Below are 23,766 nucleotides of genomic sequence, written 5' to 3' on the forward strand. Positions count from 1 at the left end.
AGACTTAAAGCACACCCACCAAGGCTCAGGGAATTTTGCAGAAGAGGAGGTGAAAAGATTGTAAGAGCCACAGGGTGGGAGGGAATATCCTGAGATATGGACCCCCACCCTCACAATGACAGACTGCTGTTCTCACAACTCATAACTCACAACCCATGGTGAACACCAGCAATCCCACTAAGGAGCCCTCAGTGGAGTGGGGGCAGGGAGGAGGGTAATGAGGGTACCAACACATGATGTGCTCATACAAAGTTTCTACCAGAAAGAAAGAAAGAAAGAGAGAGAGGGAGGGAGGGAGGGAGGGGGGGGAGGGAGGGAGGGAGGAAGGGAAGGAGAGGGGGGAGGAAGAAAGGAAGGAAGGAAGGAAGGGAGGGAGGGAGGGAGGGAGGGAGGGGGGAGGGGGGGAAAAGAGAAGAGATGAGAAGGGGAGGGGAGGGGAGGGGAGGGGAGGGGAGGGGAGGGGAGGGGAGGGGAGGGGAGGGGAGGGGAGGGGAGGGGAGGGGAGGAGAGGGGAGGGGAGGGGAGGAGAGGAGAGGAGAGGAGAGGAGAGGAAAAACATTTGCTGAGCTCCTGGGGCGGGGTTGGTGGAAGGCCAAGGAAGCTCTCCCACCACAATCTTTTCAACATGGATCAAAGAACCTGATCTGCTGAACCCAGACTCCTGGTTTGTCAGGAGGGGCAAACAGCCTCCTGTCATGTCCCTGGGGCTTTGCTGGGCACAGTCAGACAGAGCAGAGGATAGCAGAAAAGGAAAACAAAAACGAAACGAGGCTGACTTCTAAAAAAGAACAAAACAGATGAGATGTGTCTGTGGGCTGGGAAAGAATGAGACACAGTCCTGGGTTTCTTGCCATTCATGTGGGCCAGGCGGGCCTCTCTGCTCAAGCTAAGGAAATATCTCAGGGTGATGGAGGGGTGTGGTGAGACAAGACTGCCCCTGAGAGTCCTTTCCTGGCCACTCCAGTGTTCCCTCCCTTCTCTGGAGCCCAGAGTCAGGGGCAAAGGAGGAAGGCCTGGAAGGAGGCTGCGGAGAGCAGCGCAGGAAGGCGGGGCAGGAAGGCGGGGCAGGAAGCCCTGGCACAAGCCTCCGGGGTTACTGTCGGTCAGTGCCCTGCAAGCCCCAGCTCGGGTTTCAAGATCTCCGCGCACTGAGAAGAAAGGAGCCACAGCACCCAGCAGCAGGAGGAGAGGCGAGGGAGAAAGGGAAGCAGGAGAGAAAGAGGTCACATCAGCATCCAAGGCCCTGACTCCCAGCTTGAAGGGAGTCCGCGGTGCTGGCAGAGGTGGGGTGGGAGTCCCCCGGCCCTGGCCTTCTCAAGTACACAAAGGCTGGAAGTGGAACAGAGGGTTTTCTGCTGCAAAGGGGCTGGAAACACACTAGGGTATTTTTGGTTATTTTGGTTTGTTTTGTGATGCGGGATGCGGGGCTTTCTTCCTGGGATAAGAGGGCTGAGCCCTCCCCAGAAGACCCTGTTGGGAAAGGGGGAAAGGCCACTGCATGGCTGCTTCCTGGGCAAATGAAGTTGGGCCAGGTTGTGGGGTACATACTGCCTCAGGTCCTTCCTGCTTGTCATGGGAGCCCAGGAGAAGTTACTTTCTTAACAGTGTAGATTTGCTGAGGAATTCCAAGACCTTCCCCCAAATTTTTAGACTTCTAAAATCTGAATAACCTGGCTCAATTCTAGAATTTTCTAGTTCTGTGTACTTTGCAAAGCCACTTCTCAGGCACTCTGAACCTCTACATGTTGTAAATGCAGGTCCATCTTCCAGTGTGGGCTAAACAGCACTAATGATACGAAACATGACTCACCATAGAATGCACAAGAAAATACAAGCTGGAAAATAAATACGTTCAAAAATAGATGTTGATAAAATCATTATGACAATTATGTGGAGAGTTCCCCATAGACCAGACTCTTCAGAGTCATTCACCCTGAAGTAGTAGGAAAGCCAGAATCTTCTCTTCAGAACAATGGGTACAATATGACCATAGGAACTATGTGTTCCTTAAATGCTTTTAGACACGTAAATGTGCATGAGATCAACAAGCTTGTAAATGTCTTCTGTGCCAAAACACTACTACCGTGGTTCAAAGGAAGTGCTGTAAGGGTTCCTCATAGGCAGGAGCAAAGAAGATGTCATAGGAAGATACAGTTGCTACCCTTGCCTTGCAAAGGAGATGGGCAGAGGAGCAGAGGAACAGTCAGCAGTGTCCAACCCTTTCTGCTACTCTAGAACTATTCACCTTTGAGATCAGGGCTAGAAAGAGAATCACTAATCTTTTCCTAGATTTATCCACAGAGACAATAACACTCCTGATATAAGAATGCTGGGAACTGGGGGCTGGGAGAAATGTTTAAGGCATCACAGCTGAGTCCTCATGGATAGCTTTAGGATCCACATAAAAGCCCTTATGAAAGAGCCTGAGGGGTGGGTTCATTCTCTACCCCTTTCACTGTATGAAGACACAGCACCCCCCCCTTCAGAGGACAATGCAGCAACCAGGCTCCATTCTGGAAGGAGAGAGTAGCCCATGCCAGACACTGAATCTGCAACCCTTCATCTTGGGCTTCCAGGCTCTAAAGAATTAACTTCCTATTGTGTAAAATTACCAAATACAGGCTGTTTATTTTTATTTCACATTATTTTTTTGAGAGCGCGTGAGAGAGAGAGACAGAGAGAGAGAGAGAGAGAATTGGCATGCCAGGGCCTCAGGCACTGCAATCAACTCCCGATTCTTGTGCAGTCTAGTGGGCATGTGTGGCCTTGCGCTTGCCTTACCTTTGTGCATCTGACTTATGTGGGATCTGGAGAGTAGAGCATGGGTCCTTTGGCTTTGCAGATAAGTGCCCTAACAACTAAGTCATCTCTCTAGGCCTTGGCTTTTTATTTTTATGGCAGCTACATGGTCTAAGGCAAGACTTATTCTCCTGACAAGAAGGAAGTGAGAGAGGTCATTGGAAGCCCATGGAAAGAAGACTTGCATCATCCAGTATGAACTTGAATAGGAACAAGGAGGCAAGGGGAAGGTGGCCCAGAGAGAAAGGAAAACCTGCTCACACTGGCCAGGGAGCAGTGAACACAGGTAGTCTGACAAATCCCAGAAGGAAATGAGATGTAACACTGAGGAGGTAACCTCAGAAAAGAGTACTAAAGAGAAAGAATATGAAACAAATAGTCAATAGCAGAAAAACCAAGAAAAGAAGATGACAAGAGAACACCCAGTAGAAAACCCTTCAAAGTCCAGAGAGGTGGAAGGACAGAAGAGGACACTCAGGAAATGAACGTAGAAAGAGAGGGAACGAGGAAAAGGCCATGGTTAAATAGAATCCAGAACTGGAAGGCCTAAGCCAAACAGAAAGGAGCGAGGGGAAGGCCTTGGGGAGAGGAAGATAGCTGGAGGCATTTCATCACTGGTGAGCCAGTCTCTGGATCTCTGACTAAATACAGGACTAGAAACTGGAGACACCACAGGATGCAGAACTAGAATCAGTTTGTGGGGTTCTAAAAAGACCGGGGAACAAATGGAAAGAAAGGAAGGTGAACATACACGTTAGGAATTGGGATATTATTCTTCCCAAGAACTGTTAAAACACATCATGTGTAACTAGCTCGATTTCTTCTTACATCTAAAAATAATAAAACTAACTAAGGATATGGTCGTGTTTTGTGGCAGGAAATGGTTGATTCTATTTACCAAGATGCAGACAAATTACATGTATTAGTTTTCAGGATCTCAACCAAGCTAAGGAGAAAAGTTTTATGATTACCCTCATTTTTCCAAACAAGGAAACCAACAAATCTGAAGAAGTTAATCACTGGGTCAAAGTCACAAGACAAGCAAGTGGAAGATTCAAACCTAGACAACTCCTGACATCTAATTTTTTGTTCTTTTCACCCTATTAGCAATTAAATGCATTATTTAACTCTTAACAATGATTCAGTAAGAGTTAGTGACATGGTGGAGTGGAAAAGTATGCAGCTTAGAACCAAACAGACCTGGATTCAAGTTACAACTCTGACTTTGAGCCTCAGTTTGTCATCAATAAAATGAGAAGAATAATACTAATCTGCTCGTGCTAATTCAAACACTGAATTCAATCATGCAGTAAAGCAGGTGAGTAGACGGTTTAGTAAGGGTTTGCTACACAAACATGAGGACCTGAGTTCAGATTCCTGCATAAAAGCAAAATGTAAGATGGAGAGTGACTGAGGAAGCCTTTGACACTGGTCCCTGGCCTACACACACACACACACACACACACACACACACACACACACACACACACACAAAGAATAAACAGTGAAAGCTAGAGAGATGGCTTAGCAGTTAAGGTGTTTGCCTGTGAAGCCTAATAACCTAGGTTTAATTCCCCAGTACCCATGTAAACCAAATGCACAAAGCAGCACATGCGTCTGGCATTCATTTACAGTGATTAGAGGCCCTGGCACACCCATATTCATTCTCTATCTCTCTCAAATAAATAAAATTAAATTCAACATAAACAGCTGGGCATGGCCACACATGCCCATGGCCCTAGTCCTATGAATCCCCTAGAACTCATGTAAAGCTGTGTGTGGTCACACTTGTCTGTAACCCCAGTCCTGTAGGGGCAGAGACAGGAGAATCTCTGGGGCTTTCAAAAATGGCAAGTGCTGGAACCAGTTAGTGATTCCGTCTTAAGAAAAACCAGTGGATGAGTGGTGGGGACAGACACTCAGTACTCCCTCTGGCTACTGCTGGTGCACACATGGGACACTGCATCAGCACATACACATGCATTCACCACACACAGTATGCACATGTGAAAATAACAGAAAATAATAAGCATTGGTAAGAAAGTCAAGAAATTGCAATCTTTCCATACGGTCATTGAAAATGTTAAAGGAGATGGACATTACTATGTAAAATACTAGTTCCTCAAAAAATTAAAAATACAATTACCCTATGGGGAAATGTAAAATACCATCACCACCTGTGCAATTTCGTCTGTGGACAGTCACTTTAAGACTGTTACCCAGGGCATCCATGCAGTAGGGATGGGAGGGTCAGAAACAGGAAGTGTCAGGGAGAAGCAAACTATTTCAAAGATGTTCCTTGCCACCCGCAGTGTAAAGAAATCTTATCTGGGGAAAGCAGGAGACATGCAACACTGGTTTTGATGTTCACAATTCAATTTTTTTTTAAAGCAGCCTGCTATTTGTAGGGTATACACCATTCTGTAATTGAATGCAGTCGTGTTTTCTGTGCATGTCTGGATAGAGCTAACCTTTGGTGTGATTTAGCCCAAGCAAGATTTCATCACTGAACTGGAGCATTGCAACCCCTGACTACAGCCTGTCTGGGGCCAGGCCCCTGCCCTGGATGGAAACCAATTAAGCCTAGGCTCTGGGACATGGCCTAGCTTTGACAGGTCTGGGAAAATGCTCACAGGAGTAGAAAGGTTTCAAATTACAAAACTCTAAGGCCCCAGATCAAATCTTCACAAGTGCACACAGAACATGAATTATAACCACCCTAAGATTTCAAGAAATTTCCATGTTGATGACATACTGTGGACACATTTGTCATCAGACCTCCCAGAAAGATGACACATGGTAGGGGAGGGGCACAGGGACCCACAGAACAGGGCACCCACTTTATAACCTAAACTTCAGCAGCTGCCCCAATCGGAGGAGGGGTTTCAAGCAACAAAGGAGAAGTGGATATGAGTCACAGGATGCTCCTTATAGACAGGCCTTGGGAAACATTCCCAAGAAAGGAAGTAGAGGAAGTCTGGTGGTTCTCTCAGAAGCCCTCTTGTGCATTCTAACTCCAGCCAGTCCATGCTTGTCCTGTGATCTTGGGGAAGTTTATGACTGCCCAGGGCAGCTCTCTTTAGGATGAAACAATGCCAGAGTACAAAAGACTGTGGAATTCTGGTTCTGTTGTTCCTGTAGCCAGCTGTACTTTTCTCATTGCCAACTGTGCTTTCTTTTGTTGTCATTTGTTTTATGTGCATGTTTTTGTGGTGTGTACACATAAGGGTATCCATGTTCACACATTTGTGGACACATATGTGTGTAGAAGTGTATGTGTGTGTGTGCATGTATGTGTGTGATTGTGAGCACACATGCAGAGGGAGGTCACAGGCTGACACTGGTTGTTTTGTTTGAGTATTCTCCACCTAACTTAACTGAGGCAAGTTCTCTCACTTGAGCACAGAGCTAGCAAATTCAGCTAGACTAGTTAGCCGTCTTGCCGTCTCTACCTCCTGAGTGCTTGGATTACAGGCATGTCACCAGCTCACCCAGCATTTACATGGGTGCCAGGGATCCTAACTTAGGTCCTGATGCTTACCCATAAACGTTTCATCCACTGAGTCATCACCTCAGCCCCTCACCTGTATTTTCTCAGGCAAATTTCACAGTCTCTCGGGACTTCGGCTCCTTCATACACATAGACAAAAGAAAATCCCGCACTTTACACAATGGTTGCAGAAATTCAGCAAACAATTCTGAAGCCTGGTACTTATTATGGACCGGACACTCTGATAGACGCGTCACCTTCACTGGCCCACGCAATCACTCTACCATTCCTGAGGTAGGTGCTATTGCTATCCCATCTTGAGGAAACAACACAGGGACGCTGCACACAGGCACGCAGCTGGCAAGGAGCAGACTCGGGGAGTGAACCCAAAGACTCCGGCTACCAAGTCTGCTCCCTTAACACTAAACTGTGCAATCCAGGGGACATTTACAAGATGTTAGTTGTGCATGCCTTTCCTCAAATCCCTTCCACAGCCTTGCCAAGTCACTAACATGACCCTGCCCCCTGCACTCATGTTTTTGACTTTTGTGTGTATATGTGTGCACGTGTGCATGTGGAGGTCACGTGTGCATGTGGAGATCACAAGACATCTAGTGTCAGTCCTTCCACCTTGTTTGAGGCAGGATTTCTCATTATTCATTGCTAGACTCACCAGTTTAGCTGTTCCTTAAGCTTCCACAGGATTTTCCTGTCTCCTCTTTTCAGCTGGCCAGAGGTACATGCTGCGATGACAGATGTTCTCAAACTACTATATCTGGTTTTTTATGGATTCTGAACATTCAAACTTAGGTTTCACACTTCCATGACAAGTGCCTTCTCCACTTAGCCATCTCTCTATCCCTCATTTTTACTTTATAAAAGAAGAATCAAAGGCCCCTATCAAGAGTGGTCAATATTACCAACAGCCAAAAGGGTACGGGCATTTTTCCACTAAGAGAAGTCCATCATAGCATATAGGAGCAATTTCACAAAAGCCTGGTCCACGCCACACCGGAGAGGCCAAACAAACCAGCTTTGTGTGATGAATTTGTTGACATGACAGCTATGGCACTGCCTCAGCACAACCCCTAGCTGGAGGGACAGAAACACAGACATGAGCTTGGGACAGAGGGACATGTGCAACACTGCCCTGGATCTCGTCCAGTCCCATCCCTATTCAACTCTGACCTCGACGACATGGGCTATCTTCCAAGGTGACATCTCCATCCCAGAGATAAAATGCCCAAAGTGCTTCCTGGTGCTAGCCTGGCAAAGCTCTCAGGAATTTCAGAGGGATCTGTATCCTGGACAGACGGTATCTGAGAAGCCTCTGAGTAGGGGCTGAGGGAAGCTAGTCATTATCCTATTGACGCTGGTGCAAGCTGAAAGAGGGACGCCAGGATATGGCAGAAAGCTACGTGGGTTGGATGGTGCCCAACTTAAAAGAACACAGTTCTCATGAAGAGGAACATTTTCATGGACCACAGGGCACACGCATAACCAGAAATCTGTGACTAACCAGCTTCAGGTACAGCTTGTAGGCCACCCTCTAGCTGCCCCACCTGCCATTCCCAGCCCAAATCTGCACGTCTAGAAAATTATCTCCTACACTATCACAAAGTGCTTTTGGTGTCACTGTATCCCAAGGCAGGGCCAGAAACCTAGAGAGCTTAGCACTGAAAGCTAGGATCTTGGCTGAATCCCGTGGACAAAGAAAATCAGCTATCTGGCATCCAGCCATACCACACAAGCAATATCCTTATCTACACTATTTGTGTCATGTGATAGGTGTAAAGGATGGAGTGTTTCCACCAGACTTATGCAAGCCAAGAGATTGTTCTCAGGCCAGCATAAACAATGGTGAGACTAGGAAAGTCACTCTGGGGAGGTGCAGTGTTAAGAGCCTAGCCAATTGTGAAAATATGGAGGGATAGTTTGAGGAACTTATTAGAGGAAGTGTGCAGATGGTATACACCAGAAAGACACTAAGTTTAAACCCCAGAATAAGCACTTCTCACCTTCCTGAAGAGTAGGAAGCCTTAACCACTATACCAAAGTAGCCACTCAAGAGGGGCCACACGGAGCAAAAGAACCAAAGGTGAAGACTCCAGGACTGGAGAGGGGAGCAGGAATTTGGAACAAGGTGAATGAATGCCTAAGCCAAAATTCTCCAACCCAGTCCTGATGCTGGGCAGCCCCAACCCACTAGGAAAGTCATCACTTGGACCTCTCTGCTTGTCACCCCACTGAAAAGGCCAGGTTCACCAAAGCTTGGGGCCAGTGAGGAGGTGCGTGTGGTGAGCAAGGCTGAAGGGCAGGGCCAGGGATGAGCCTAAGGGAGGAATTCCTCCTTTTCTGTTTCCTGGGACTCATGCAGTGGGCACCATTCCAGGGAGATGACATTGGATACTAAGGAGACTCAAAAGTTGTCAAAGCAGAAAATTAGAGGCTGCTGAGAGCTCAACACTAAAGGAAACTTATAACACACCCTCCAATGCTCAGGGCACATTGCTAATGAGGGGTCAGAAAGAATGTAAGAGCCACAGAGTGGGAAGGTGTACCCTGTGGCATTGATCCTTCACACATAGAGACTGACTGGTGTATTCATGACCCCACAGTGATTACCAATAACCCCACTGAGGGGGGTCCTCAGTGGAATGGAAGTGGGGGAGGGGGACATAAAAGTATAACCCAATGGGAATATAAAGCCAATTTGCAATATGTTTATATATTAAAGTTCTCAATAAAAAAAATGATAATGGGCTGCAGGGATGGCTTAGCAGTTAAGGCATTTACCTGCAAAGCCAAAGGACCCAGGTTTGATTCCCCAAAACCCACATTAGCCTGATGCACAAGGGGCACATGTGTCTGGAGTTTGTTTGCAGTGGCTGGAGGCCCTGGCGTGCCCATTCTTTCTCTTTCCCTCCCTCTTTTACTCTGTCAAATAAATAAATAAATAGGCCGGGCAATGTGGCACAAGCCTTTAATTTAAAAAAAAAACAAAAGGAATGATACTTTTATAGTCCTACTTTTAAAGACTTAGCAAAACCATATCACTATGTAAACACACTGCTGATATCCTTCTGAGGCCATGAAAATGTAATTTTTTAGTTTTCAGTAAATGTACTTTCTAGTGAAATCATGGAAGGTAAACTTTGTAGAAGGAAGAAAGCCAAGCCTGTAAGAATTTTGTCATTACTATGAATCTTGAGCCCAGTGGGCCTGAATTAATTTTACAGTTATCTGTGTTGGGCTTTGATACTTTTCAAAGCACTTTCACTTGGCATTAACCATCCTGTGCAAGGGAGAAAGGCAGGTGTTTTATTTTCTCTCACTTGATGCTGAAAAAAAATGAACTGCCTGCCTGCCATGTGGCTGCTATTGTAAAAGAAACCCAGTCCCGTCCTGAAGGAGCCACACCACAAGGGTGTCCCAGGTAACCCCATCTGTGGTGGCTGATTCAGGTCCCCCATAAACTTAGGTGCTCTGCATGTTAGGTTCCCACCTGAGAGAGATTTAGGAATTAACACCTCCTAGAGACAGGGTATTGTTGGGGGCAGGCTTATGGGTGTTATAGCCAGTTTCCCCATGCCAGTATTTGGCACACTCTCCTATTGATGTTGTCCACCTGATATTGGTCAGGAGGTGATGTCCACCCTCTGCTTATGCCATCATTTCTACCTGCCATCTTGGCGCTTCCTCTCATGTCTGTAAGCTAAAATAAACTTTTTTCCCCCACAAGCTGCTATTGGTCAGGTGTTTTCTGACAGCAATACAAACCTGACTACAACAGTAAAGTTGGTACTGGGAAGTGCAGTCATTGCTACTAGACACTTGAGTGTGTGCTTTTGGTCCTTTGGAGCTGACTTTTGGGAGGAATGTGGGAGAATTTGAAACCATAGCCTAAGAGATGCCTTTCAGTGCTGTAAGTACAGCTTGATGGACTATTCTGGTCAAAGTTGAAAGACTTAAATGCAGTAAGAACTATGGACTATGAGGTTTGGCTTATGATGGTGAGAAAGAGCTTTGCCTGAACTGGGCTGGAAGCAGTTTGTGAGAGATGCTTACTGTTATGCTCCTGTACTAAGAACTTGTGCAGGGTTGCATTGTGTAGAAATAGACTGGTGTAAGCAGATGGATATGACACAGAGAAAATGAAATCTCTGAGTGAAACTGCTGCCAGTTCAGCTGGAATTGAGAGATTATAACCACTGAGAATGGGTCAGTTGGCCTGTGTTGGAATTACAGGAAGAATGCAGAATCTTTTGAAGGGGCCTGAATGCTCAAGGAGTGTCCTGTTCTTCAAAGTCTGCTTTATTCTCCCTCTGAATTAACAAATTAGCACCCCCACCTGGCATTATGGAGTATAAGAAATGCAGAAAAGAAAGGGTCATTGAATTTGCAACACAGTCTTGTGTTCTGGAAATGGCACAGGCACTGTTAAGCAGGTTTGCTGGATTGCCTGCATGGAGACCCAATGGAGCCACGAGGATGAACCATGGGTTACTATGGAGACCCAGTGGAGATGCCAGGATCATGAGACGGCTGCTAAGGAGAGCTGCCAGCCCCAGATAAAGTTTTCCAGGACTGTGAGGGGTGGAATAGGAATTCCAGAGACTTATTGCTGGTTAGAATTATCAGATTTGGAGACTTGTCATTGGTTAAAGTTGTTGAACTTAGAGCTATAGAGTTTGATGTTTGCCCTATTTGTTTTAAATCTTGTATTGGTTGAATATGTCTTTGCTATACCCAATGCCATCTTTTTCAGTGTGAATGTTTATTCTGTGCCATTATGGGTTTTTGTTTGTTTGTTTGTTTTTTGGTATTATGATGGCTCAGCTAAAGACTTGGACTATGGGAATGTTTGAACATCATTAGGATTGATAAAAACTATGGAGACTTTTAAAGTTGGAATGAATGCACTGCATTTTATATCATATATGGTTATCAGTTTATGAGAGCCAGGGACAAATATGGTGGTTTGATTCAGGTGTCTCCATAAACTTGGGTGTTCTGAATGCTAGGTTTCCAGCTGACAGAGATTTTAATTCATACCTCCTGGAGGTAGTGTTTTGCTAGGGGCGAGCTTATGGGTATTGTAGCCAGTTTCTCCTTGCTAGTGTTTGGCACACTCTCTTGCTGATACTGTCTGCCTGGTATTAGTCAGGAGGTGATGTTCACCCTCTGCTCATGCTGTCATTTTCCCCTGCCATCATGGACCTTCCCTTTGAGTCTGTAAACCAAAATAAACCTTTTGTCCCACAAGCTGCTCTTCTTCAGGTGATTTCTACAAGCAATGCGAACCTGACTGCAATACCATCTAAGGATCAACCAAGTTTCTAAGATGAGATACCAAAGCTTAGTTTTTACCAAATCTCAGGCTATTTCACCAAGCCTCAAATCTTCTGGCAAGGAAACTTGAGATGCAGAGAAGGTGAACAGCCATACCCACGAAAAATCATACTTTCTTTTAATTGCCTTTTGTTTTTCAATTTAACATCCTTTCAAGCATAAAACCTATGGAATTACAATTTTATATGAATTGAAATTAAAAGTTGTTGTCTGAGCATTATCAGAAATCATCTCAGAAAGCCCACTAAACATACTCAAAAGAATATTTACCTTTGACAGTTTACATGTCATCGTCAGAATCAAAACATGTCACTTTTTGAGGGTTTCTGAAAATTTGTTCAATTTTCATTTCCCCTTGAGTTGCAGTCCCGATAGTAATTAAAGACAGAATGCTCTCCCACACTCACTCCCAAACATTAATGTAGCCAGCATGTGTACTCTGGCTTAGGAAGAAAATAATAAAACAACCAAAAAGTTTCAGAGATGACAAAACTGAGTAAAACACCTTGTAAGGCTTCTTCCTTGGGCTTCTCACTGGGATGGTTTCAAGGATAACTAGAAGATTTGTCTATGATTTCGTTATTAAAATTGGAAGATGCGGCTGGGAGATGGTTCAGTGGTGAAAAGAGCTTGCTGTGCAAGCTTGATGGATGAAATTCAGTTTCCCAGACCCACACAAAGTCAGATGAAAGTAGCAAGCAGTACTTGCTGTAGCAATCCCAACATGACTACAACATGGGAAGCAGAGCCTGAGGAATCCCGAAGCCCACAGGCCAGCTAGTCTGGTGTTTGCAATAGTAAGATGACAAACAAGACCCTGTTTCAAACAAGGTGGAGGGCAAGAACTGACACCTCAAGGTTATCCTCTGACATTCATACGTGTCATGGCATGCATGCCACACAGACACGCGCACACACAAGTGTGCACATACAAGTGTACATGCATGCATGCACACCAAAAAAAAAGGAAAGAAAGAACAGAAAAGAATGGCACTATAGAAAGAGAAGTGCATAGGGCAATGACAGTTGGCTGTGTTCCACTGTCAGGATACCTATTTCCATGACTATGCACTCTTGAGGAAGTCACTATTTCCAGAATCAGGTTATTCTCTGGAAAGAACAAAGGTTTCATAGTCTTTTGTAGGCCTCTGAGACTTGGTGAATGATGGAAGCAGCCAGCTAATATATCTACAGATGAACTAAATAGCCTCTCAACAAAATAACGCTATACCCCAAGAAGCCATGAAACTAGAACAGAGTAGCTGTGTAGAGACTCCCAGATCCACAGAGCACTAATGATAGCCTGCAGGAGTAAGTTCAAGATCAAGCAAGACAAATCTCCCCTGAATTCCAAAAATAGGACCAAGTGACACTGGCACTGACTCCCAAAGGTGGGTGTTCTTCTAAGAACCCAAGCAGGAGTGTTCAAAGGCAATGACAGTCTCCAGGGCACTGATCCAAGCTTTAAGCCTTGGTCTCACAGTGACTAACACCTTATGTAAAAACTGAAAGAAGCACTCACTGAATTCCTAAATGACAGAAAGCAATAAACAGTGGTGGTATAATACACAGCAAATTCAGAATCTAAAATGGTTTGGATGGGATAAGATGGTATAGGGAATCGAAAAATACATATTTAAAAAGAGGCAGACATTTTCCCTTTAGTTCAGGAAGCCAATGGCACAGTTAAGAAAAGGGGAATAAGTTATTTGCAATGCTGTATTTAAAAGAATCTGCAGTTTTGGTTGATTGCACGTGGAGTATGAGTCAACAGGGTGATGCGAATGCCAAAAACCCCAGTGCAATCTCAGATTATACAGACAGAAATACAGTGCTCAGTGCATAAGAGGCAAAAGTCCCTTTCTCGTCTGCTAAATTACTTTTGTAATATCCAGTAAACTTTGAAAATGACACAAACATACTGGTATACAGGAAGCACAAAGGCAGAAGCTGAGAGGAAAAGTATTTCTTAAGAGGAATGGAGGAGAATTAGCCTAAAAAAACAGAGTCCAGGAAAAGATGAGACAGGTACAAAAGCTCTCTTCAAATGTTCAAGGGAGATAGAATTGAACTCATCCCCTGGAAGGTAGAACTTGGTGGCAAATATTTCCTGACAATCAAAGCTGTCAACATGACAAATGAGCTAGCTCATGAGAAATGGAAATGGATGTGGGAGAGACAAAGTAAACCAGGACAGGGTTCTGGTCTAGACGAGTTCTGAGGGTCCTTCCGTCGAAAGAAGAGACAATACCAGAGAGCTAAGCCCATCAGGGTGGGAGTGTAGTGCTGGAGCATCTAAACACAGGTCTCTGACAGGGGCCAACACTCATACTCCAGCTTCTCATTCTCTCTGAAAAGCCAGGAGAGGTTACTGACTTCCTTCTATCAAGAAGCAGTGTTTCTGTGTACTTCCCCAGTGCTGTGCTACAATATAAACAAAGAGATAGCAGGAATTTAAGAACCTGCTGTGGCAAGAGATGTGTCTGAGTGGTACAATGCTGATCTAACACGAACAAAGTCTAGATTTGATCCAGAGTACTGAAAACCAAGACAAACTTAGCTACAGGACAGAAAAGGAGCTGGAAAAGTTGGAGGAAACCTTCCCTCTGCAGAGCTACATACTTAACAGCTTCTCTTCTCTACCCCTATTCCTATCTTCAATTGTTCAAAGAAGAAAAAACGCTCCAGTTTTTGAGGCAGCCTCCACTACAATCTGAACTTCTAGACAACGGGCTCTCATCAGTCAGTCCACTGCAGCAGCAGTGCCACAAGTTAAGAACCACAGAACATAAGCAAATGGTCAGAAATGCATTGCTGTCAGAGCTTCTCATTGACTCAGAAGCACAAGCCCAGTCACAACCCTCTGTAGTGAAGGGAGAGCCACGCTGTGTTTCTCTAATACAGCTCTAATTCTCTCTGTCGGCAGGTCTTACATAGCATAGCAATGGCCTCTTTTCTTGCCCAAGGAAAGCACAGTTCTGTCCACCCAAGAGCAAGAGCCAACCCAATTCTGCTGAACCTGTAAGCACTCTCCAACATTTCTTCCTTTACAATTGAGTCACAAGCTGGGAGGCCTTTGAGCAAAGGCCAGCCCATTCCACCCTCAAATGCCAAGCTGAGTAAAAAGCTTGAGCAGTGGCCACTGCAGGCCCATGGAGGGAGGAGTAACTCATCACTGGGGTGCTGTTTGGAACCATGGTGATTAACAAAAAGAAAACCAGCTGTCACAGGCTTGATGACCACCTCTGCATTCTCTAGACTGTGCACATCATTCTTTAATTTTCTTTCATTTTTTTATTCAATATGGACATACTCTGTATGTAAACAACACAAGTTGGTACCATCTTTTCCCTACTCCTTGCCCCTTTTTGGAAGAGACCTTCCTCATTGGGGATGCAGGTCAACCCCATGGGAATTGTGGGCCATGCGTTATGGAGGAGAGGCAATGTTTGTTTGCAAAATGTCCCAACTTGTGGCTCTAACAACCTTTCCAGTCCCTCTTCCACAAAATTCCCTGAGCCATGCTGGGAGCATTTTAAGTCTGCTTCAGTGATGGGCACTTAGGAGCCTCTGGATATCCGGTATGGTAGGTGTTGAGTGTCCTCAGTATCTTTCTCCATCACCCTTGTGCTGATATCAGATTCACTAAGAAAGCAGCACTCTTGCTCATTTTCCCAATTCCTCTGTGGTTTCAGCTGGGGCCAGGGTGGATATACACATCATTCTTGCCCACACCTGTGGATGGCAAACAGTGGCCTCACCCGCTTGGCAGGCCACTGGCTGGGAGGTTGAACCGTGACTTCTGAAGCCAATGTCTAGGTCAGTAAATGGCCATTTCCCCAGACACTTGCTCAGTGGTGCGCAATGAATTGCCTGGGTAAAGATTTCACGTTTTAAAGATCAGAGAGTTCAGATGTTTATCAAATTAAATCAAATGGCTAAGAGAAAGATGAACTACATTTCCCTTTTAGAAATAAATGCTTAACTTTTATTCACCTATATCAAGTTGCAAGTCTAATTGCTTTTATATGCAGAAGTATCCTGTCTATAAATCTATCTATTCATGGTGACTATATGGCCGACTCAAAAATGCTCTTGGCAGCAACTTCTGCCCCCAGCTGTTCCTAATGCCAAGGCTGTGCCAATGTTGTTGGAGGATTTTTCTTCTATCCCCAGAGTAGGCTTGTGCAGTCACCGTCTGTGAGAACCAGCCTCCTTGGTTTTGTCTCCAATGCTTCCTTCAGAAAGACCCAACCACCCACAGGAAAGGCTTTACTTACTGGAGCTGGAATTCTTGAGGTGCCGTAGCGTTCTTAGGACTTTGTGCATGTCCTTTAGGCTGGTGTCTTTTTGGCTGTACAGAAGAAGCCTCCGGGCATCCGAGAACAGGCGAGACACACTGTAAAGGGTGAAGAGAAGTAGAAAAGGCTGGGTTTGACCTGCTGTCTCTTCTACAAGAACAAACTAACTGCCAGGTCTACCTGCCACAGCCTGGTCCCAACCCAGGCCAATGCTAGCCACTGCTGTAGTTCCCTTCACTAAGCCTTATCGACAACCCACACTCCTCTGCCATCATTCCTAAGGACCTACCCATGTGCCTGTACCTAGATCACCCTCCATGGCTAAGCCCATCTCCCCCCACCCACTACATACACACACAATCAGGGCAAGCTTATATATGGGGCACAGGGAGCCCAATGCCTATAGTGAAGGATAAACTTACTCAGTGATCCATAAAAATGGTCTCATTTATTAAAAATAAGATTAAAAGTAAATATGACAACAATGCATGTATAAGAATGAATCTGGTCTGGATTATACTCATCTTTACATCAACACATCACAAAATGTAAATATAAAATTTGTATGTGGGCATGTGTGGTGTGTTTGCATGGTGTGTGTGTGTGTGTGTGTGTATTCATGTGTCTGCAGACACAGGTGCATATGTACATGCATATATGTAGAGGCAAGAGGTTGTCATCAAATGCTTTCTTGGTTTCTCTCCACCTGATTTTCTTGAGACATCTCTCACTGAATCAGAGCTCATCAACTTAGCTAGAGTAGTAACTACCCAAGTCCTAGGGACCACATCTTTGCCTCCCAAGCACTGGGATTATAGACACATGTTGTTGTGCCCAGCTTTTACCTGAGTGTGGGGATCAGAACTCACATCCTCATGCATGCACAGCAAGCACTTTACCCACTGAGCATCTCCGTAGCCCCAAATTTTAATACTTTTATATGGAACAAAGAGCACACCAAAGCTTCAAAACTGTGATGTAGCCTTGCCTTCCCAAACAGAGTGCAGGGCCCTCAGAACCTCCTAGAAGTATACCCTTCGAGTGTTCACCAACTTTAACTTGTGGCTTAGTTCTTCACACTTGAGGAATCTTCAGTGTCTCATTTGGCAGATGATTATTGTGTCATCCTTGTGGGCTGCATTAAAGCCAGCAGCCAGGAACACAGATGCAAACAAAGTAGCATCAGGCTGAGCAGATGGCTCAGTGGGTAAAGCACTTGCCATGCAAGCTTGAGGGGCCAAATTCAGATCCCCAGTGTTCACATACAATGCCAGAAGTGATGGTGCATGCCTGTAATTTCAGTACTGGGGAGGCACATTCAAGGTATTTCTAACACTCACTGGATAGCTAGCCAAATTGGTGAGATCTAGATTCATCAAGAGACCTTGACTCAAAAATGAAGGTGGGGAGTGATTGTGAAAGACCCCAACACTGACCTCCAGGCCCCACATGCACATACATGTAGGTGTATATGTGCACCTCCACATGTGCCCATACACTTGTGAACATGAAAACATGTGTATGCATACCACACAGAGAGATATACAAAAGAGAGAAAGAAAGAAAAGAGCAGCATGCTCTCAGAAGCTACCAATCAGGCAGAGAGGAATGAAGAGAGAAGCGACAATATAGTCGCAGAGGTCAGAACTCTCCGTGCCAGCCTGTAAGCTCCCTGAGGGCAGAGACCCTTCCACTATGTGTTTTTGTACCACCTTTGACTCTAGCTCCTACAGCCACATTCCATAGAAGCAGTAAATGCTCCAGAGGAGCGGATCACAGGGAGCCAGGGGACTGTCTCCCTTCCCTTCACTGGCCAGGGCTTTGGAGGCACAGCCTTCAACAAGACACATATCATCATAATTCCTAAATACATCAAAGTATGGCCCCATGGTCTTAAATACTGGCAGCAATTTGTCCCTTTCTCATTCTGGAGACTTTTCAGGAAAACTTGTCTAAGAAGGGAAAAACTAAGTATTAACTTAACAAGTTTAGGAAAGAAAAATTAATCTAGTACTTACATTGACTTGTTAAAGTTTCCAACAACGCCAGGAGCCTCACCAGGAGTCGGATAACGGAAACAGGGGTTGTTGGCATTACAAATAATCCCCTGTACCCAGGGAAGAGTTCCTGCAGAGGGCATGGCTTTGTTTGGAAAGTGGCCTGTTGAAATCGAGGAGAAGAAAACATAGAAAAAAAAATTAGTTCTCTGAAGTGATTTTGAGACTCCTCCTAAGTGATGCTACCTCCCAAATCTGTCTATTCCATTCCTCACATCCCAGAGACCTGCCTCCTTTGAACTAAGTTAGAAACCTGGTATCAGGTAATGGTCCTTAATCTGCCTGGCATTACCTGCACAGTGGGGCTTGTGACACCAACGTCAGGGAGGGCTCTGTGGGTGGATCAGCCATGGACACAAAGTATCTGGCACCAGCACATAACTGGTAACACTTAGCTCATTTTCTACCAACAGCCTCACCTCTCAAAGATGCAAAGATCCTTGGGCATGGCCTAATCCAATTCCCTCATACTCTAAGGAGTAAACTGGGAAGATACAGTGGCTTATGAAGAACACAAGAAGTCCACACATGACTAGGGGTAGAACCAACATTCCCACAACCAACCACAGTCTAACCAAGGCCCTTCCTTCCAGCGCAGATTCTGACATGATCTGGCTCTTCTTAGTTCTCTCTGCTACTCTCCTCAGTTTGCCAAATATTTGTCAACTTTATACCCTATGACAGATCAAAATCTCCTTCAGGTCACCTCAAAAACATGCTCATGAGGTCAGAAGCCACCAATGAAGCTGCATCTACTTTCTTATTATTCCTTATCAGTAATATCAGGCCCACCCACCAGGTCATCTTCTCAGCCTTCTCCTTTCTTACAAACAGGATATTGGGCATGTCTGGGCTGGGTCAGAGCCTAGTATGGCACAGGCTGGTTGGTGGCAGGCATCCATGGGCATTGCTTATGGGGAATCAAGATAAATGTACTCTGGGTCAGGAGCTGCTCTTAACCTAAGGGCCTATTCATGTTAGAACAGAGAGGCCTTGCCTCCAGCCCTCATCACATCATATTCTCAGGATTATCCATGGCCCCCAAAAGTTGACAGGAGCTAAGCAATATGGCTCTAGATGGTAAAGAGCACTTATCTTCACATATTTGTATCAAAACAACTGGAATTGACATCTAGTTGCTGCACTTTTCTACATAGAAAATGGGGCCAAGTCGCAAGCCAATATCTTGACCCAAGGCTTTCTCACCTATAGAATGGTGATTAAAATAGCAGGTCACAAATATTAAATGAGATCTTCTAGGCAAAGCACTTACTTTGTGTTGCACTGTTTTTCTGGGTCAGGGTCTCACACTGCAGCTGAGGCTGACCTGGGAGGATTGTTTTTTAGAGTACCTACCACAAGAATAAAAGCCCATGAACAGTCCTAGTAGGACTTTCAGGTAAGGCAACAGTGAGCCTACCATAGAACTTCCAGCCAGAACACTTCTTCCATCTTCAGGCTCCCACCTGCCTCACAAATAGGAACCTTGCCCTATTCATCCTTCTGTTTTCATGCAAATATGCTACCAGAGACTCCCCAGAGTCTGAATTTGCTATACTTTATGTATCATTCTCTTTTCATTCTATCTATAATCCAACCAGAGGCAACATGGAAAGATATGACAAGATCTGATCCTGATGGCCACCCTCTATAGGGACTCTGGTCTGTTGAACATTTACTCAGTTAATCTCTTTATCTCCCTGTTAATAGTTCAAGGAAAACCAAACAAGACCCTTTGCCTAAAGACTTGCTGCTCCTCATTCACTGGAGACTTGTTTTACCCAACCAAATACTCCAAGTACCAAGAAATTCTCCCCACTCAAATCCAAAGACACTAGCACTAAGATAGGACAGGTCAGTTTCAGGCTATCCTTCTATGAGGCAAACAAAGACTTTTCCTCATATGTTGTGCCCCAGTTGGTATGCAGATAAAAATAGGATGAGGACTACATATTTTGTACACTGGATGACAATCAAATAACATAATGGACATTCAGGAGCCAAAGAAATTATAGGATCTTGATGACTCTTGGACTAAGGAAGATCTATGGAGAAAAATGTCATTCAAGTTTTTGGTTCAGAGAAAGTAGAGACACTGCAGCAAGCTTCATCTTAGCTTTCCCCTTTATCTTCCAAGTAGGACCTTATAAGGACATAATAAAAGGTGAGTGTGCAAGAAGTAAATGGAAAGATAGGATAAGTCTCACTTGCCATCTATAAATATAAAAAATTTGATAACATTTCTGAACATTTGTGGTCTGAGGTTGGAGGAACCTGGGACAAAATTCAGTAATGTTCCCAGAACAAATCAGTCTGATACCAGACTCTGTGACAGTTCCACAACACAAGCTTACCTATAGGAGAATAGCCTAGGGGATGAAAAATCTGATAATTCCCTAAAGTATCTACCTCAAAGCAATTGGTTAATCAATTAACAAAACCTCTTTGAGTGTCCTAAAGGAAAAGCAGGATTACTTTTACAGGCCCAGAAGTCATTGTATGCTCCATTCCTTTTTGGTGAAATCAGAAAGTCATGTCTCCAGGAATGTACTTAAGGCCTATGTGTGCAACCTAGATATATATATGTCTAGTAACAAAATAGTCTGTAAACCTCTGCTATTGAGTACTGTGAGATGTGGCCCCACTGCTCTCAGTCTGTCATGAGTGGTGCTGGTTAATGGTAAGAAAAGTCTATGGAACAATGAGCCTGAGGTCCCTGCTAAAGCTCCCTCGTAAATGCTGACCATTCAGATTTAAACTTTTCTTCAGGGTTGATGCATCCCCTGATCAAACCCAGCCTATAACCGTAGGATGATACCACTAGCAACGACGACTTAAGATAGGTATATTACTAATCCCTATTTATAATGAAGCTAACCTCGCTTGCTCAAGCCAGGACTCAAATGTGATGACCTTGTGTTCCTAGTCACTGCTATATTCCAATATGCACTGTAAAGACTATCATCAAAATATAACTGAAAATCAGATGTTATGAGTTTTATTTCATTTCTACTGGATGTGTGACTTTATGTCCCTGTCCAGTGCCCTAATTTACTAATCAAAATATTAAAGCAAATGATAAGAGATTTTCAAGAATCAAATGAAATTACCTTAGTCAAGCTAAGGTGTTATTCACAAAGGCTGCTTAAAAAAATATGTGTTCCAAGGCCAGGAGTGGTGTGGCACACGTCTTTGATCCCAGCACTCAGGAGGCAGAGGTAGGAGGATCTCTGTGAGTTGGAAGCCAGCCTGAGACTACATAGTGAATTACAGGTCAGCCTGGGCTAGAATGAGACCCTACCTCAAAAAACAAAAATAGATACATTATATGTGTGTGTGCAAGTGTTTTCCATATTTTCCCATATGTGTTCCAGTAAATGTCCTATGATTTTTAAACAGTGTGATTAAGACATGATACACATGGACCAGACCATCAGCAAATAGATGATACCAGTGTTGAAACACTGCCTTAAGGATGCTTTTTAATCACTACTCTCTAAACTCTTGGAAGGGTTATTTTATTCTCTGATTTAAAGTGTGTGAAACAGATGTTAACTATTGTTATTATAACTATTTCCATCATTCACCAGGGCTGAAAATAGTCATCTGAGTTCATGCCTTATCCAAAAATTAAAAGCCTGGATTTGCTGTCCCAAGGCATCTATGATGCTTCATAGCATCTTTGGAAAAAGTAAGTGTAGCACATATCCACTGCCTGGATTTGGCTACGCAGCAGCAAGACACCAGCACGACCGCAGATACTCACATTCATGTTGTTCATAGGGTGGGTAGCTCAGCCGAACAGAGATCAGGATCAGGAAGATAAAGAGAGGCCAGGCCACTTCCAACAACAGCTGACACTGAGGAGGGAGTAGGACAGAATAGTGTGAATTTTAAAAGCCACAAGGTGCCTTCTGCTACTGAGCTCAGGAGGATCCACAGAAAACTCAACAAAACATCGAATGGACTTCTCTGACCTGCCCCACCCCTCACTGAGCTTTAGAAGCATTGGACTGTTTGTGGTCTTCACCCAATAACCTAACATTCCATATGTCTGTGCCCTCCTTAGGTCAAAGAAAATGCTTTCCTGCCTGCTCCATGGGGCTCACTTCTATTCAGTCAAGACTCAACCTGGCATAATATACTCCACTAAAATCACAGCCTGGGGGGCAGAGAGATTGCTTAGTGTTTAAAGGCACATGCTTAAAATTCTTCCAGCCATGTCTGAGCAACTGAGTAAACAACTTGATATGATGCTCACACAAGTGCAATAGTGGCACACAGCTATGGTGGGTAACCAACTGCTCTTGGACTGGCTAACAGATATGCTCAGTGGAAAGGAAGCTATATCTGGAACTGGGAAACAAATAAGAATCATATCCAGATAATGAGTGTGCTTTCCATTGTCAAGCTCCCACAAATCTTGGGCTATAAGAAGGTCTTCACTCTTTAACTTCTCTCTAAGTTAATAATGGTTATCCCATTTAAATGGTGCTGACTTCACTCTCTGTTGGATAATCTACTTCTCTTTTTCAGATGGGAGCTGGACCTGAGGAGATAAATGACCCATCACACTCCACCCTGGCCCCAGCTGAAACCACAGAGGAACTGGGAAAATGAGCAAGAGTGCTGCTGTCTTGGTGAACCTGATATCAGCACAAGGGGGAAGGAGATAGACACTGAGGACACTCAACTCCTACCAAACCAGAGATCCAGAGGCTCCTAAGAGCCCATCACAGAAGTAGTCTTAAAGTGCACCCAACATAGCTTAGGGAATTTGGCAGAAAGATTGTTAAGAGCCACAGTTGGGACATTTTGCACAGAGACATTGCCTCTCCTCCATGACTGACGGCTGTCCCCATAATTCATGACCCACAGTCCCCATAGGGTTGACCTGCATCACCAATGAGGAAGGCCTCTTCAGAAAAGGGACAGGGAGGAGGGAAAGGATGGTAACAACATGTGTTATTTACATACTAAATATGTCCATATCTAATAAAAACAAATTTTAAAAAAGATTATAATATTTTTCCAGCCAAAGTTTAATTCCCCAGTACCCACAATGCACCACTGATCCTGACATGCCTATGTCAATAGGAGACAGAGCCAGAAGAATCCAGAAGCTCACAGGCCAGCTAGACTAGCACATTGAGCAGAAAACAACAAGAGACCCTGTATCAAAAATAAAAAGACAAACACCCCAAGGTTGTTATCAGGTCTGAGGACACAGGCACACACACACACACACACACACACACACACACACACCCTACACAAATGCTCTAATTAATTAAACAAACTTCAGCTAAGCAAGAAACCCTTCTCCTCAGCTCCCCAGAAATGTAAGCATGGTACTCCACTACATCTCCCTGAGCCCTTGAAATTTCATCTGAGCCTGTCCCTGGCTTTCTCACCATAACCTTAATAATCCCACTGGAAACAGCTTTCATAGTAGAAAACATTCTCTTAAAATATGGGAAATATGGGTGGGGTTTTTTTTTGTTTGTTTGTTTGTTTTGAGGTAAGGTCTCACTCTAGCCCAGGCTGACCTGAAATTCACTATGCAGTCTCAACCTGAACTGGAACTCACAGTGATCCTCCTATCTCCGCCTCTCAAGTGCTAGAATTAAAGGAGTGTATCACCACATCCACCATTCAGCAAAATATGACTTTTACAGGCCACTTGATGTTCTCTACAGAGAACAAGATTTAAACTTCCATGAAAGCTAGCACTTCAGAACATTTTGGAAATTTTTTTTTGTTTATT

General features: G+C 44.4%; 1 protein-coding gene across 1 annotated transcript in view; it reads right to left on the bottom strand.

Annotated features, from left to right (window-relative positions):
* The window catches only part of Abca1 (ATP binding cassette subfamily A member 1), a 142,410-nt gene that overhangs the window by 85,510 nt on the left and 33,134 nt on the right, over positions 1 to 23,766 (bottom strand). Inside the window, exons 3-5 of the mRNA XM_004656977.2 lie at positions 21,766 to 21,859; positions 17,961 to 18,102; positions 15,922 to 16,040 (exon numbers count right to left, since the gene is read on the bottom strand). Of these exons, the coding sequence (XP_004657034.1) occupies positions 15,922 to 16,040; positions 17,961 to 18,102; positions 21,766 to 21,859 (355 nt within the window). The remainder of the gene's footprint in view (positions 1 to 15,921; positions 16,041 to 17,960; positions 18,103 to 21,765; positions 21,860 to 23,766) is intronic.

Source organism: Jaculus jaculus, chromosome 1, assembly GCF_020740685.1.
Source record: "Jaculus jaculus isolate mJacJac1 chromosome 1, mJacJac1.mat.Y.cur, whole genome shotgun sequence".
In the NCBI taxonomy this organism is placed as follows: Eukaryota; Metazoa; Chordata; class Mammalia; order Rodentia; family Dipodidae; genus Jaculus; species Jaculus jaculus.